This window comes from Macaca mulatta, chromosome 13, assembly GCF_049350105.2.
Source record: "Macaca mulatta isolate MMU2019108-1 chromosome 13, T2T-MMU8v2.0, whole genome shotgun sequence".
Taxonomy (NCBI): Eukaryota; Metazoa; Chordata; class Mammalia; order Primates; family Cercopithecidae; genus Macaca; species Macaca mulatta.
The window spans coordinates 63,464,377-63,482,147 of NC_133418.1; the positions used below are offsets into that span (position 1 = coordinate 63,464,377).

Sequence of the window (17,771 nt, forward strand, 5' to 3'; positions counted from 1 at the left end):
GTATCATTGTGAGTCATTTCCATTTTACTCAAAGTGGACATCATTAAAAGATTTTAAACAGAGAATAAACACATGTTCTGATTTTTGTTTTATACCTGATACCTAATATACCTAGTAAGTTTCTTTGGCAAAAATAACAAAGTCAGTAAAGCATTTGATGTGCAAGTCCAGGAAGGAGTTGCCCTGGAATAGGATGGCAGCAGTGGAAATAAATGGACAACAGGTCAAAGCATCACTTGGTGGTGTTTTGGGTTTTAGGAGTAGGGAATGAAGAGGAGAAGGAAGACAGAAATGGCATTGGGTTTCTGGTCTGTGCAACGGGGTGGGGGGGATTCCATTTGAACTGAAGGATAGATGGATTCCTGAGGGACATCAAGTAGAGATGTCAGGTAATCACTTGGATATGTAAGTATGGAGCTCAGAGAAAAGGTACAGTCTAGAAAAATGGTTTGTGGGTTATCACTATAAAGGTCCCATTTATTTTATTTTATTTTATTTTTTTGTGAGACACAGTCTTGGTGTGTCACCCAGGCTGCAGTGCAGTGGTATGATCATAGCTCAATAGAGCCTTGATCTCTCAGGTTGAAGCGATTGCTGCCTCAGCCTCCTGCATAGGTGGAACTCCAGGTGCGTGCCAGTGTGCCTGGCTAATTTTTTAATTGTTTTGTAGACATGGTCTCTCTCTGTTGCCCAGGTCGGTTTCAAACCCTGGTCTCGAGCCATTCTCCCACCTCAGCCTCCCAAAGTGCTGGGATCATAGGCATAAGCTGCTGTGCCCAGCCTGAAGATGGCATTCAGAGGCAAGAATGTGTATGACATCACCTAAAGGAGCCATATTCAATCCACTGACTTTTAAAACAATGCCTTTAAACGGGCTGCTTCTAAGATACTTTCATGTATTCATGTAGCTTATGCAGTAAATTACAATTTTGAGATTTAGAGGCAGGTAAAATGGTGGTATTCTGATGGTTTTCTCTGTGTTAGGCTAGTATTCTTTTCTTTCTTCCCCAAGATTGTTAAGTGACTTCTTCCCATTTCCATGATGTATTTGATCATGGATGCAGTGGGCTGCCATTGAGCCCTCTATTTCTTATACCTCAGTTTCTCACATGATGGTACATTCTTAAATTCCCTAGAAATCTCCATTGTTTTTTCAAGCAAAATAATCATTAATAGGTGCCCATGAAACCTCTGTTTTCTCACCTAGTGCTGGTGTTCTGTTCCATGTATTAGGGGAATAATGAGAGGGGGGGACAAAAATTTTGCAGAAGGTTTTTTCAAAAGAGGAGTTGTTCAAATTGGGTCCAGCTACTGATAAGAGTGAAGAGAAAAGCATTACAGATTTTCTTCGTTAAGAAAGCAAATGACATGTTTGAGGAACTGGGAATATGAGCATAGTGTAATTTAAGTATTAGGACAGAAAGGTTGACTGTAACCTATATCACAAAAGGACCTTAAATGATTTTTTTTTTAATTCCATCATTATGGCTGGCTTTAAGCAGCAAAATGCGCTCTTTTCTGGGCTTTTAGAAACAATTTAGATGTTTGTGTGGAGGGTATAGTAGAGAAAACCAGGACCAGTGATAAGAGATTCTGGGCTATTATGTTAATAGGCTGTCACGTTATTCTGAGTAGTGAGGCTTAAACCAAAGGGAAAGCATTTCATTGTTTTAGCAGATTTTTTTTTTTAGACAGAGTCTCACTCTGTCCTCCAGGCTGGAGTGTGGTGATGTGATACCGGCTCACTGCAACCTCCACCTCCCAGGTTCAAGTGATTCTCCTGCCTCAGCCTCCTGAGTAGCTGGGACTACAGGTGCACACCACCATGCCCAGCTAGTTTTGTTTGTATTTTTAGTAGAGACAGGGTTTCACTGTGTTAGCCAGGATGGTCTCGATCTCTGACCTCGTGATCCTCCTGCCTCGGCCTCCCAAAGTGCTGGGATTACAGGTGGGAGACACTGCGCCCAGCCGCAGATACTGTATTGAATCTTATTTTTGACAGGTTGATACAGGGATTCTTTGATTCTTTGTTTGGCCCTGATGAGAGTTACACAAAAAAGAAAAAATAAAGTATCTTTACTGTGTATGTCTCATGAGACTTTCAGTCATAGAAGAACATAGTTATGCACACTTGGAAGATATTTTTCCTTCAAATCCTTTTTTGCATAGAGTTCAATATTTCTCTCTTTTTAATGGTTATTTACAAAGGAATGATGAGTCATTTTATTGAAGAACTGAGGGCCGTTTCCTCAAGTAAAGCGCCAGTGTTACTCAAGGGTTGCTTCTCTTTGTTCATCAAGCTTGTGAAAGACCAAATTTACCTTGAAACTTTCTAAGATTTCCTTGACATTGGAGAATCACTTGAACCTGGGAGGCAGAGGTTGCAGTGAGTTGAGATTGAATCATTACACTCCAGCCTGGGCAACAAGAGCGAAACTCTGTCTCAAAAAAAAAAAAAAGATTTCCTTGCCATCAAAGTATACCATCTTTCTGCCATTATACCAAAATAACTACGTTTCTTTTTATAGGCTTATAGAATATCCCTAGACCATATTATACCAAAGAATCACTATGATAGTAGCAGTAGTAATAAATTTATACTCCGTGGAAAATACCAAAACTGTCAATTTAGTTTTTACTCTTTTTACCTCTCAGGGTGGTACTTTTAATTTTTTTTAATTGCCTATTTCCTAAATGGTTTTTGAGACATTATTTAACTTATTCTTGCCTTAGCAAGTTTCTGAACTCAGATTTAACAAATGGTAATGGAAGAAAATAGGTCTCTAAAATCGTTTGCTTTCTTCTTAATGTCTGCCTATCTGAGACTGAAAAATGAAGTTTAGATTAGCAAAATAAGAGAAACAGATAGGCTCTTTTCCTAAATGGAAGTTCAAGGATTTAATTCATCAAGTCTTTGTTGTGCTTAGAATAGTGACCTGCAAAATGGAAATAGATGATAGTCATATTGAAATTTGTTAGAATGGCCTTTAGACAGATGTTTTCACTTTTATTTCAAAAGTTTCCTGAGGAACATCATCAGTCTTAGAGGAAAGCTTTTCTAGAAAAATGTTCAGTAAGAAGTTGAAAAAACACTGCTTGACTATTAATTTTCTCAAATATTATGTATCATATAAGAAATGTTGCATTTCTCACTTTTCAAAAAGACAAAATATTAGCAAATTTGATAATATTTTTACACAAAAATTTGAACTTAAAACTTTTTTCTGATCTGTTTTGATAAAGCAGTTGTTCTTATTTGTGTAGAGCTTACGATGTGAAGAACTTCATCTTCATGCAGAAAATCTGTCTAGGCGGGTCTGGGAGCTACTGATGCTTCTTCCTACATGTCCTAATATGTTGATGGCATTCCAGAACATCTCAGATGAGCAGGTGAGGCCACAAAATCTGTTTACTCTCCTAGAGGCTGTTGCCAGTTTATATTCCTATTGATAGTGTAGAAGGTTGCCTGTTGACGTACCCTTAGTAAATCTGAATATAGTTTTTAACCCATATAATAGGTAAAAATTGCCACTTCATTTTAATGTTCATTTGTTTATTTAGTGAGGGTGAATAACATAGGCTGAATGCAAGATGAAGATGTTTTCTAAAATTGTTGACATTTTATATTAGTGTTTTATCATATTACAGTATGCTTTTAATACTGTTTTTTGCTCTTAGTAACAAAAGTAATGTTTAAAGAAAATACACCGAGGTGAAATGACATGCATCAATGTTTGTTTTGTATGCTTATACAAATTAACTGACGGAATTGGAGAAAATAAGGCAAATAAATTTAATATGTGTGTGGTAATTTTTTTTCCATATGGATACCACCTCACGTGTGTTGGGTATCTTTGTAAAGTCTTTAACATTAAAGACTGTTTTTATTTATTTATTTATTTATTTTTGAGATATGGTCTCACTCTGTTACCCAGCCTGGAGTACAGTGGCGTGGTCTCAGCTCACTGCAGCCACAGCCACCAGGGCTCAAGTGATCCTTCCTCCCCCAACCTTCCCCAGTAGCTGAGACCATAGGCGTGTGCCACCATGCCTAGCTCATTTTTGTATTTTTAGTAAAGACAGGGTTTCACTGTTTTGGCCAAGTTGATCTCTAACTCCTGACCTCAAATGATCTGCCCACCTCAGCCTCCCAAAGTACTGGGATTGTAGGCATGAGCCACTGCTCCTGGCTTAAAGACTGTTTTTAAAATTTATGTAATAAGTAGTTTATTTGAGGAGATCTCCAAAAGAACTCCTGTAGGATGAATGAAAAAGCAAATGTCCTAATGTTATGCAAATTCTAGGATTTGGAACATTATCATGTGATTTTGGGAGATCCAGTATCTCACATGACTTGGAAGTCAAGAAGATGGGCTCTTGAAAATACCAAATGATGACTTACAGTAGCACTAGTAATAGCATTTCAAAGATGCACATTAAGTGTGAATTACATTATTTCATGAATTGATAGTAGAAAACAGCAATGTTCCTGAGTTCATATATTTGTATGACTTTTAAATATGTAGTTGTAACTATTAAGTACAGACGTTTAATTCATCACCATCTTCAGTTTACCCACTCAACTAGACTACAATGTTGTTTCTTTTAATTGGGAAGATTAACAGTTCATTATTTTCCCATGCTGCTGTTTGTATATTAATTTTATTAGTTTTATTTTCAGAAAATTTAATGAATAATGTTTTAAGCATACCATTTGTACCAGTTATATAACTAGTCTTCATATGTTTTAATATGTTTCAAAGTATATATAATATTTTAAGTTTTTATGTAGTGTCAGTTTGTTTAAAGTTTTTCTTTTTTGTGTTCCCTGAGTAAGTTGGCTTGAGAAACATGTTTTTCTAATTTAAGAGTAATGATGGATTTAATTGGAAAGAACTTCTCAAAATTAAGAGCGCCCACAAGCTATTGTATGCTCTGGAAATTATTGAAGCACTGGGAAAACCTAATAGAAGAATAAGGAGAGAGTCAACGGTAATTGCATTTCTGTTATTATCATTAAATGTTTGTATTTTCTGTGGAGCAAAATTCTGTAATGTCTTTTCCATTCTAGAATAATTTTTTCTTCCGCCATTCTGCCTTTTTTTTTTTTTGCCTTTCTCATAGGGAAGTTACAGTGATCTTTATCCAGATTCAGATGATTCAAGTGAGGATCAAGTGGAAAATAGTAAAAATTCCTGGAGTTGCAAGGTTTGATCTTATGTGTTTTTCAATGTATTGATAAAAATAATTTATCTCCGGTTTTTCAAAAGTGCATACTATAATTCTTCATTGTTTTTAAACTAATAATACTATTAAAACAAAGCATAGTTTAAAAATTATGTATTACTTTAAGTTGCAATAATGTAAACTGAGATTATTTAATGCCTTGGTGCTCCTATTTTTAGCTCTGATTTTCCCTATGTCGAAATACTGTGAGAAGCCTGGCATGGTGGCTCACGCCTGTGATCCAGTACTTTTGGAGGCTGAGACGGATGGATCACTTGAGGTCAGGAGTTTGAGACCAACATGGCCAACATGGTAAAACCCATCTCCACTAAAAATGCAAAAATGAGCTGGGTGTGGCAGCACGTCGCCCATAATCCCAGATACCCAGGTGGCTGAGGCAGGAGAATCACTTGAATCCAGGAGGTGGAGGTTGCAGTAAGCCGAGATCGCACCACAGCACTCAAGCCTGGGCAGCAAAAAAAGATACTGTGAGGACATCCCAGTGTCTAGGACTAAATGGCTAATGGAATACAAAGACATTTATAGCCTTTTTCATGTGTGTGTCTATGTGTGTGTGTGTGTATATATATATATTTACTTTATTTATATTTTTTTATATATATATATATATATATATTTTTTTTTTTTTTTTTTTGAGACAGAGTCTCACTCTGTCACCCAGGCTGGAGTGCGGTGGCGCGATCTCTGCTCACTGCAAGCTCCGCTTTCCGGTTTAATGCCATTTTCCTGCCTCAGCCTCCAAAGTACCTGGTACTACAGACGCCCGCCACCACACCCGGCTAATTTTTTGTATTTTTAGTAGAGACGGGGTTTCACCTTGTTAGCCAGGATGGTCTCGATCTCCTGACCTCGTGATCCGCCCGCCTCAGCCTCCCAAAGTGCTGGGATTATAGGCGTGAGCCACTGCGCCCGGCCTCAAGTGTATCTTTTTAAAAATTCTTGTTTGTTTTATTTTGTTTTGTTTGAGACAGGGTCTCACCTTGTCACGCAGGCTGGATTGCAGTGGCATGATCATGGCTCACTGCAGCCTTGACCTCTTGGGTTCAAGTGATCCTCCTACCTCAGCCTCCCTAGTAGCTGAAACTGTAGGCACCAGCCACCATACCTGGCCAATTTTTTTACTTTTTGTAGCGATGAGGTCTTCCTAAGTTGCCTAGGCTGGTCTCAAAGTCCTAGCCTCAAGCCATCCTCTGGCTTTGGCCTCCCAAAGTGCTAGAATTGCAGGCATGAGCCATTGCACCCACCCTTAAATTCTTGAAAGTAGTCTCTATCTTATTGTTTTGTATAGAAATTATTTTGGTAATTTAAATGAAGGAATATAGTGTAAATAAAAGATGTGTAATATTTTACATATCCAGTTACTGAATCAACAAGCATTATTGCATTATGTATCTGCTTTTCTCTTACTATTACTTTCACAATTGCCTACAGTTTGTTGCTGCTGGAGGGCTTCAACAGTTACTAGAAATTTTTAATTCTGGAATTCTAGAGCCTAAAGAGCAGGAATCATGGACGGTGGTAAGTGCAAATTTACTGTTTCAACTAGTTACAGTAGTTACCGCATTTGATACACTTCCATTTCATCAGCAAGTATAGCTTTTGCCATATAGTTCATTATAATAAAGTATGGAATATAGCAGAAATGAATTTAAAAATACAGTTTGATTAATTATGGAATAAGCATTTTTCATGTTAACTGTATTAAAAATTCTTATGATAAAATTAATTACTCTAAACTCTGGCCAGTTCATAAACATGTTTCCTTTAGGTTGATGAATTATATATTAATATTTATATAAAGTTTGGTTGCTTTTTAAAAATTTGGTTTACATCTTAGTTTTTTTTAAAAACTTTTTTTGTTTTATTTTGTTTTGATCATTTCTTCCTTTACAGTAGTAATACTAAAAAATGTGTTTCCAGACCATGTTGACTGGCTTACATTAAGATGGATACAGAAATTGAGAGTAAACCTCTAGAAATTTTTATAGCAGTTAGACGTTGTTTCTGTATTTTTATAATACTTGATAAAAGTATTGGTCCTCAACAAAGTGGAATTTTTTTTTCTGTGAACTTGCATGAAAAAATGGAAATTAAAAAAAATGTTTCTCTACCACTGTGATTTGAAGAAGTACTATATGAAAATAAAATTGCTTGTAGAATATTTAAATCTGCATAATGATATACAAAACTGCACAGGTCAGTTTCAAACTCAATGTGAAGGACATTCCATTTGCTTCCATCCCAAAACAGTTCAGCATTATCAAACATTGAATTCAAGTATTTTCTTAGTTCCTGTGTTTGTTTTGTTTTGTTTTGAATTGCCTTCGAACCTAGGAGTCAAGTGTAATGATTTGACATCAGGTACTCTTACGTCTAAATGTTTTAGCTCATCAACTATCATCAGTGTTAGTGTATTTCACATGTGGGCCAAGACAGTTGTTCTTCCAGTGTGGCCCTGGGAAGCCAAAAGATTGGACACCCCTGCACTAAAGGTTTTCTCTGTTTTTCTTGAAATTATGAATACTTTCCTGAAGTAGTATTAATAACATTTTATTGCCAATATGTGGCTTTTGTAGCTTTGTAATGCCCAAGATGCAAAGCGTGTCTAGGAAACAAATTGCTTCCAGGTCAACTGGTATTTCCTGTTTATAATGCATGTCTCTTAATATTATGAAATACTTCTAAGTTCAGGATTGTTCTTATTTCTTTTTTTTTTTATTTTCCCTTTTCAAATGAGTTCAGTTGAAGTATATCTTTAAATTTTTTTTTGAGATGTAGTTAACATGCAATCAATGTACTTCTCCAAAATACAGTGTTTTTACCATAGTCACAAAGTTGTGTGACCATGACCAGCATCTAATTCCAGAACAATTGTATCACCTCAAAAGAAACCTCCCCCCAAATGCTTTAGCCCTGGGCAAACACCATTATAGTCTGCTTTCTGTTTCTGTGGATTTGCCCATTCTGGACATTTCCTATAAATGGAAACCATACAATGTATCGTCCATTGTGACTGGTTTCTTTCACTTAGTCTATTTTCAAGATTCATCCTTGGAAGTAGCAAGTGTCAGTAATTCATTTTTTTATAGTTATATTACATGTTTATCCATTCACCAATTGAGAGGCATTTGGGTTATTTCTACACTTTGACTATTAGGAGCATTTGTTTATGAATTTATTATGCACGGATAATGCATTTTCACCTCTTTTTGGCATATGCTTAGGAGTGGTATACCTTGCCAATACTTAAGTAGTATTTTATTGTGATTTCTAACGTTTACATTTTCCCCGTGCTAAGGATCTTGAGCAGCTTTTCATGTGTCTGTTGACCATTCATAAGCATGTATGCATGTATGTGTGTGTACATATATATACACACACACACATTCATACATCTTTGGCGAAATGTTTGGTCAGTCACAGCTGAATCCAGGGAGTGGAAGATTGATCAGTTGGTGAACATTTGCATTGTTTCCAGTTTGGGGCTATTATCAATAATGTTGTTATAAACAGTGGTGCCTTGGGTATAGAGTGCAATTTCTGGGTCCTGTGGTAACTTCTGACTTTTTGAGGAATTTCCAAACAGTTTACCAGAGCTGCAACATTTCACATTTCTGCCAGCAATGTGTGAGGATTCCAGTTTCTCCACATCCTTTTCAAGACTTGTTAGTGTCTTTTTTATTTTAGCTATCCTAATGTGTAAAGTGGTACCTAGTTGTGGTTTTGATTTGCATTTCCTTGGTGACTAATGAGGTTGAACATCTTTTCATGTGCTTATTGGCCACTTGTTTTTCTTTCGAGTAATGTCAATTCACATCCATTACCCACTTTTAATTGGGTTGTCTTTTTGTTGATTTGTTAGAATTCCTTATGTATTTCAGATACTGATTCCTTACAGTGCATGTGATTTGCAAATGTTTTCTCCCATTATATGGGTTGCCTTTTTCCCTTTCTAGAGGCTATCCATTGATTTACAAACATTTCTAATTTTCATGAAGTCTAGTGTCTGTTTTCCTTTGTGCTTGTCCTTTTGGTGTTGTATCTACAAAACTTACCTAATCCCCTTATGCAGAGATTGATGACTCTGTTTTCTGTTAAGAGGTTTATGGTTTTAGCTCTTACTTTTTTAAGTCTTTGGTCCATTTTAAGTTAATTTTTGCATATGATGTGAGGTTGCAGTATACTTTTCATGTAATAAATAATGCACTCATTTTAAAGAGTGAGATTTGAAAAATGTTTAATGCTCTAACATCCAAATAAAGAATATTTCTATTAAAAAGTTCCATCCTGCAGTTTTGCTATTAATTTTTCTTTCTCTGCTTTCTGTTACAATAGGTGAGATTTTCATTTTATAGAATTTCATGTAATTGGATCAGTGCAATATGTACCCTTTTGTATCTGGCTGCTTTTATTCAGAATGCTTTTTGAGGTTGTTAAATGTGTATTAGTAGTTGGTTCGTTTTCATTGCTGAGTAATGTATTCGTTGTATAGGTATACCACAATTCATTTATCTGCTTACCTATTGACATTTGAGTGGTTTGTAGTTTTGGGTTATTACAAATAAAGCTTCTGTAAACATTCACATACAGGTCATTTGGTATATGTATGTTTTTATCTCTCGGATTAATGCCAAGTAATGAAATTGCTAAATAATATGGTGAGTGGAAGATTAACCTTGTAAGAAGCTGCCAAACTGTTTTCCAAAACAGTTGTACTATGCAACATAAGAGAATTTCATTTACTTCACATCCTTGTCAGAAGTTGATATGGCCAGGGTTTTAAAATTGGAGCTATTCTAGTGGATATAGTAGTGTTATCTCACGGTGGCTTCACTTGTCCTTCCCTCAATACTAATGATGTTTAGCATTATGTTGTGTGTTTGTTGATTGTGTATTTATCTTCTTTTGTGAAACGTCTTAGTATATAGTTGTGAGATGGTCTTTTCCCTTAAACATTATGGAGAAGTCTTTCTCTGATGTATGTATGGGGACAAGCCCCACACACATGCTATGGCTTACTTTTTCATTGTACTGACAGTATCTTTTAGGGGAGAGGTTTTAATTTTAATGAAATTTGTATCCAGTCTACAAATATTTGTTCTATGGTCACAAAGACTTTTCTCCTCTGCTTTCTGTAAGTTTTATAGTCTTCTTTTACATTTAGTTCTATAATGATACATTTTGCATTTTGTGTGTGCAGTATTGAATTTTTTTCCTTCTTCATATGGCTGTTTGGTTTTTGTAGCACCAATTTGTTGAAAAGACTTTTTTTCTGTCTGAATTATCTTGGTATCTTTCTTTTAGTTCAGTAATATGGTATTGCTATTATTGCAGGAAGAAAGTACTGTTTCCTGGTATATTTGTATAGGAATATATTTGGCAGTGGAATCAGGAAAGCAGGAGGTTAAGAGCTATTGAAGAAAAAGCTGTGAAACTTTCATCTTGTACATAAGTGATATTCTAATTAAAGAAAGTACACTAAGTTATTAAAATTGAGCTTCCAGTCAGCTGTAAATATTATTTTTTATACATACTAAACAATATTTAAAACAAATTTTAAAATAAATGTTTGTTTTTAATGTGGTCGTGGAAAGTGCAAGATTTTCGTTTGAATTATTTTCTAGAATTACTGAGAATTGCTTTGGTCCCTAAATTTTAAGAGTCTGTGCCACTTTTGTGGAGAAACAGCATAGAATACTTTGTTTCTCAGTTAATTTTACTGATAAGTAATATCCTTGACATCATTTTAATTTTTAAAAAAAATCTAAATTATGAGCAGTATGTTTTTCAAAAATCTCGTAGCTCTCTATTATATACATTTTTATGATGCCTTCATTAAAGAAATGAAAGTGTCATTTCCATTTCATTAAATACATCTTGTATACCCTCTTTATTTCTAGATAATTTTTCTTCATTTTTATAAGATTGAATTATTACTGACCATAATATTTGAGCAGCAAAATTTTTATAGTATGTGATTAAGTACTAGCTATAATTTTTTATTTTCTGGTCTTCTAATCTCAGGATTGTATAATGGCCATTCTAAATTAATGGAAATAGGGAAATGACCATTTCTTTTCATTTACAGTGGCAGCTAGACTGTCTTGCTTGCTTGCTGAAGTTAATATGCCAGTTTGCAGTAGATCCCTCCGATTTGGATTTAGCTTATCATGATGTCTTCGCCTGGTCTGGTATAGCGGAAAGCCATAGGAAAAGAACCTGGCCAGGCAAATCAAGGAAGGCTGCTGGTGATCATGCTAAGGGTCTTCATATACCACGATTAACAGAGGTAAAGCGCAGAAGTTAATGTTTAATTGTAGTGATGAATTCCATTTATTTTTATAAACTGAAGAAATATGCTAATGCTTAAGAAATGTATTCTAGATTACTGTGACTTAACCTGACAGCCAAACTGATGGCATTGTTTTAAAGCAGTAGTGATTATGAAGCAGTAATGCTTTTCATTTTATCATCCAGAATGCAGAAATGAATCATGTGCCATTTTAATATCTGTGAGACTGAATTTATTATTTGGACCCAGTAATTTATATACTTTGAGGGTGCATTTATGAAAACAGAAGCCATAGTTGGTATTTCAACATAGGTAATTTAAAATAGGGAATCGGTTTTACGTGTATGTGTTACAAGGCTTTAAAAGCAAAGGGAATGGTGAGGTAATCCATATAAGGAGCCATTTACCACCCCTAGATCTTGTGGAACATTAGGGAAGTGGTTGGGTCATCAGGAACTTAGAAGCTTGCAGGAGGGATCCCTTTAAACTGGGGTTTAGGCCTCTGAGAAATCAGTTACGCTCTTATGCTCATCTGCTAAGATTCTCAGAGGCGACCTGATAAAGCTGGTGCTAGGAGTGCCTAAAAAAGCCAAAGGCTGCAACCACCTGTCTCTTCTAGGTAAATACTTTCAGATAAATGCTGACAGAAAAAAGAAAGGAGTCTCTCTAGTATCCTAGACTGGCACAACCTAATAGGAAGCCAACTGGTGAAGGAAGAATTTGGTTTTTGATATATTAGCCCTAGCGTAATAGAACAAGTGTATAAGAGGGTAGATTTCGAGATGAAAGAAAATACAGTTGGCCCTTGAAAAATAGAGGAGTTAAGGATGCTGATCCTCCATACAGTCAAAAATCTGTGTATAACTTTTGACTCCCCCAGAACTTAACTACTAATAGCCTACTATTAACCAGAAGCCTTACCAATAACATAAACAGTTGGTTAATGCATATTTTGTATGTTAATACTATTATATACTGTATTCTTAAAGTAAGCTAGAGAAAAGAAAGTATTAAGAAAATCATAAGGAAGAGAAAATATATTTTCTGTTCTTCAAGTGGAAGTGAGTCATCATAAAGGTCTTCATCCTCATGGTCTTCACACTGATTAGGCAGTAGAAGAGGAGGAAGGTGAGGGGTTGGTGTTGCTGTCTTACGAGTGCCATAGTTGGGAGAAAACCCAGATATAAGTGGATCTGTGCAGTTCAGACCTGTGTTGTTCAAGGGTCAACTGTATTAACCAGGACATCCAGCAATAAAAATAGAATCTTTTTGATTGTGGATTCTGTAATCACATATTTGCCTTTCCAACATCTCCATCAGTGAGCTGGGAAGTAGGGATTGATCAAGATGAGATTTTAGGGAGATATCATTCTGTAACCTTTTGAGAACCTCACCTCATATCTACCCAAGAAACATCAAAGTAATGAATTGTTACTGATAGATTGTGATGAACATAAGGTTAAAAAGTACTGGTATAAATGGAAACCTGAAGCAGATTTCCTTTTTAGAATTTTGGGGGTTAAATGGGAAAAGTGATCTCTGCCAGTATTCCAAATAATTTACATCTAATAAAATTAAATATATGCTGAGTACAATATAATCTGAATGTATTCTACAGTGCTGTGTTGTGAACTACCACTTTAGTAACCTTACTATAATGTTTTGGTCATGTTTTTTTCAGAATAAAGTTTCAGGTTATGGTAATTGTGATCCTTTCCATCAACTCACTAAATAATTTCAATGTTTATTGACCTTTATTAGCTATTTCCTTTTGAGATTTTAATAATACAAATATACATAAGTGTATGTGTAAAATACATGTGCACATTTATGGAGTTTTATAGGTTATTGGTTTGTGTTTAAAATAATATGCAACTACAAGCTTATTACAGGCACATGCCACTGTGTCTGGCTAATTTTTGTATTTTTAGTAGAGATGGGGTTTTGCCATCTTGGCCAGGCTGATCTCAAACTCCTGACCTCAAGTGATCTGCCTGCCTCGGCCTCCCAAAGTGCTGGGATTATAGATGTGAGCCACCGCGCCTGGCCAATGTTATTTTTTTTTAGTTTAGAAAAGGTGTATATTATATAGTTTTGCATGAGTGTATTTCCCAAAATAATTACAGCTTAGTATGTATATCTAAGATCTATGGAAATAAAAATTTTTGTTGCGTTAATACCGAAGACGGTCATCTAATGTTGATATACTGTAGGTAGTAAGGAAGAACACTAACTTATTTGAGTTTACCATCATTTTTCCATGTGATCTTATTCATAGCATTTTAGAAAGTTACTTGCAAAATTTAGCCTAAACATCAACTTTTCTGGAAGCTTTCTCACTTCTGCCAGGGGCAGGTTTAGTTGCTGCTCCCTTCTTTTGCTTATTTGCACATTGTATATACTTGTGTTACCATGTTTTCTGTAGCTGCCTGCCCCAGTGCAGAAACAGTACCTTATGAAGTATGCACAGAATGCCTTCCAACCTGCAGAAGGAATTTAATAATTCATTAAGTTAGTGAATTATTTTCTCCCATTATATGGAGGAAGAACTAGAACTGAGAAATTCCATATATATTAAGATCATGTAACCTGAAGCTGAATGTTGAGCCTCAGGATTTTGAATCTAGAATTCATGCTCTGTACCCGTGGTATATTATATGGCTTTTTAATTTTTATTTCAGGATAGTTGAGGAATCTATTACTACTTGATGTTTTTTATTTTCTTCCAAAGTAAAAACATGTTTAATTCTTCACCAACCCCTTCCCAAGAAACCACTGACATATATATATTTCTTTCCCCCAATTCAGTGGTATGCAGAGAATCTATGAATCGAATGTAAAGACTAATTTTGCCCCTATTTCTAAATTCTTAGTAATTTCTTTTTTTTTCTTTTTATTTTTTTTGAGACATTCTCATTTTGTTGTTCAGGCTGGAGTGCAGTGGCACAATCTCGGCTCACTGCAGCCACTGCTTCCGAGACTCAGGTGTTTCTCTCTTCTCGGCCTTCAAAATGGATGAGACTATAGACATGCATCACACACCCAGCTAATTTTTGTATTTTAGTGGAAACAGAGTTTCACCACGTTGGCCAGGCTAATGTCAGATTTCTGGGCTCAAGCAGTCCACCCACCTGAGCCTCCCTAATTGCTGGGATTACAGCATTTACAGTGAGCCACCATACCCAGCCTACAGTTGCTGCTCTTAAGTGTGATTATAAAATTCTGGTTTTCTGATTCTTGGCATTTTTACAGTATTTTCAAAGAATTCTTAAGACAATATTGTGTTACAGATAAATGTCAGTAATTTGGAATTTTGGGTTAAAGTTTTGTAATACACATCTCTTTAATAACTAAGTAATGGGTGCTTTTTGAGGGTTTTCCTTTTGCTGTATTTAAATATCTTTTAAAATGTTTTTGTTTTAAAGGTATTTCTTGTTCTTGTCCAAGGAACCAGTTTGATTCAGCGACTTATGTCTGTTGCTTATACGTATGATAATCTGGCTCCTAGGTATGCATTTTAAAATATATTTTGTGTGTTCATGTATAGCAGAAATATAATATTTTAAAACTTTATTTTGAAAAATTTTAAACTTACTAGAAGAATTTGGGGAATATTATGAAATCTCTCATACCTTTCATCCAAATTTACATGTTATTAACCTCTTGCTAAAATGTGTCTTGTATTTATGAGTTACATATTTTCTGTGTTTACATGTTTTCCTGAATCTTGTGAGACTGAATTGCAGATATCATGACTGTTTACCAGTACTTTGTTGTATATCTCCTAAGACCAAGGACATTTTCTTAATAGAGTAAAATTTTTAAATTTATAACATTTAACATTGACATATTATCCTTAACATATAGTTGGTATTAAAATAATCCTATTGGTATTCTGTATAACAATATTTTTCTTGCTTCAGGATCAACTAAATGTATTGCATTTCGTTGTCAGTTCTTCTATTCATCAGAGATAACATTCTCAGCCTTTCTCTCATGATACATTTTCAAGTAATACAGGCCAATTATTTTATAGAGTACTTTTCAGTTTGGGTTTTCATGATTAGCCTTCATGATTAGATTCAGTTATTTTTTAAAAGACTCTTAAGTTTAGACTCTAAATCATTATAACCTATGTGTTTGTCATACACATCTCTTTAGTAACTAAATCATGAGCACTTCTTGAGGGTTTACTTATTTCAGTCAATGTTTTATTCATTCAAATTTTGTTTATTAAATCTGAAGTCATTTGGTATTTGCTGTAATAAGATTTTACCAGTGATTCTTTTATTTGTTTTTTTTTATTTTGAAACATACAATATATTTTTATTGACTAGACACCCTGCTGTGTGATAGATCTTAAAACTTCCTGCTCTATCTGGAACTTCATACCCTTTGACTTAGACCCTCTGCCCCACCCCACCTTAGCCTACCCCCCCTTCCAGCCTCTGGTAATCATTATTCTACTCTCTTCTTTAATGAGTTTGACTCTTCTTTAGTGAGTCTTTAAATAAATGATAAAAAATATAGAACAAATAAGTAATGGAGCTCTCTTAAAATATAGTCTCTTTTGCAAAAATTAGCTGGGTGTGGTGGCACGTACCTGTAATCCCAGCTATTGGGAGGCTGAGGTGGGAGGATTGCTTGAACCTGGGAGGTCAAGCCTGCAGTGAGCCATGATCATGCCACTGCACTCTGGCCTGGGCAACAGAGTGAGACCCTGTCTCCTGTCTTTTAAAACACGTAAACACACATACTCTCTCTCTCTCTTGCTCACTCAGTGTCTCACTCTGTCACTCTCACCCACTGCTTCCCTTTTTTGGGGGTAAGTGATAACCTTATAGGATATATGTTAATACATTGAATTATTTTTAGTTCATTGCTGAATTTAATTGGTGGTGGTGTGTTTTTACTTTACAGAGTTTTAAAAGCTCAGTCTGATCACAGGTCTAGACATGAAGGTAAGGGTTCCACAAAGTTAACTTTTAGTGAATAAAAACTTGAATAATATATTGATATATTTTACCTTTAATAATGAACATTTTGTTTTCATTTTAGCACAGATCTTTATAGTGAACTGTTTTCTAATTTTTCTTTAGTTTCACATTATTCAATGTGGCTCTTGGTGAGTTGGGCTCATTGCTGTTCTTTAGTGAAATCTAGCCTTGCTGATAGTGATCATTTACAAGATTGGCTAAAGAAATTGACTCTCCTTATTCCTGAGGTAAGATAAAGGTTGAAGGTTAGTACTATTACTTTTATATGTTTTCATGTTATTAGCATTGATAGTAAATAAAAGAGCTAATGGAAACAAATGTGCATGAGTCCATAAATATATCACATTATCTACTTAATCCTTTAAGGTCTGGAGTGTTTTCAACTATGTATAATGTTTAAGAACTTTTGACTATTATATATTATGTAGCATTTATATTTTTCTGAAATGTTTATAGAATGATTATTTTGCTTTGGATTAATAAAAATTTTTTTCCAGGTAGTAGGAAAGGCTTGAGAATTTATTTTGGTAATTTATGTTTTAGAAAAGTTCTGTGGCCGTTTTTTTTTTCTTTGAGACAGGATCTCCATGTTCCCTGTATCACCCAGGCTAGAGTGCAGTGGTGCCATCATGGCTCCCTGCAGCCTCAACCTCCTGGGAGCAATCAATCCTCTGACCTCAGCCTCCCAAGTAGCTGCACATCACCGTGCTCAGCTAGTTTTAAACTTTTTTGTAGAGACGGGGTCTCGCTGTGGGTCTCGCTGTGTTGTCCAGGCTGGTCTTGAACTCCTGGTGTCATGTAATACTCCTGCCTCGGCCTTCCAAACTGCTTGGGATTATAGGCATGAGCCACTGCACCCAGCCTGCGTTTTCTATTTAAGTAGAAAAATAGAGGCTAGAGAGACTACAAATAAAAGAAATATATTTTGCTTCCCATGTTCACACTGAGACCAGTATAATTTTTGTTAGCCGTATCTTGGCATTACCTCATATTCCTACGTGAAATAATAGAAACACACTTACTAATACATTTAGCTCCAAAGTCACTTATTTTTTAAATCAGCATTGTCTAAGGGGCTGGGCACTGTGGCTCACACCTCTAATCCCAGCACTTGGGGAGGCCAAAGCGGGTGGAAACATGAGTTCAGGAGTGCAAGACTAGCCTGGCCAATATGGTGAAACCCCGTCTCTACTAGAAATACAAAAAATTGGCTGGGCGTGGTGGCAGGCGCCTGT

General features: G+C 35.5%; 1 protein-coding gene across 6 annotated transcripts in view; it reads left to right on the top strand.

Moving 5' to 3' along the window:
* The window catches only part of USP34 (ubiquitin specific peptidase 34), a 288,223-nt gene that overhangs the window by 172,280 nt on the left and 98,172 nt on the right, over positions 1–17,771 (top strand). For all 6 annotated transcript variants that reach the window (XM_028832452.2, XM_028832455.2, XM_028832453.2 and 3 more), the window contains 8 exons: positions 3,265–3,390; positions 4,870–4,992; positions 5,125–5,208; positions 6,679–6,765; positions 11,336–11,536; positions 14,965–15,047; positions 16,460–16,500; positions 16,639–16,763. In XM_028832452.2, the coding sequence (XP_028688285.1) occupies positions 3,265–3,390; positions 4,870–4,992; positions 5,125–5,208; positions 6,679–6,765; positions 11,336–11,536; positions 14,965–15,047; positions 16,460–16,500; positions 16,639–16,763 (870 nt within the window). The remainder of the gene's footprint in view (positions 1–3,264; positions 3,391–4,869; positions 4,993–5,124; positions 5,209–6,678; positions 6,766–11,335; positions 11,537–14,964; positions 15,048–16,459; positions 16,501–16,638; positions 16,764–17,771) is intronic.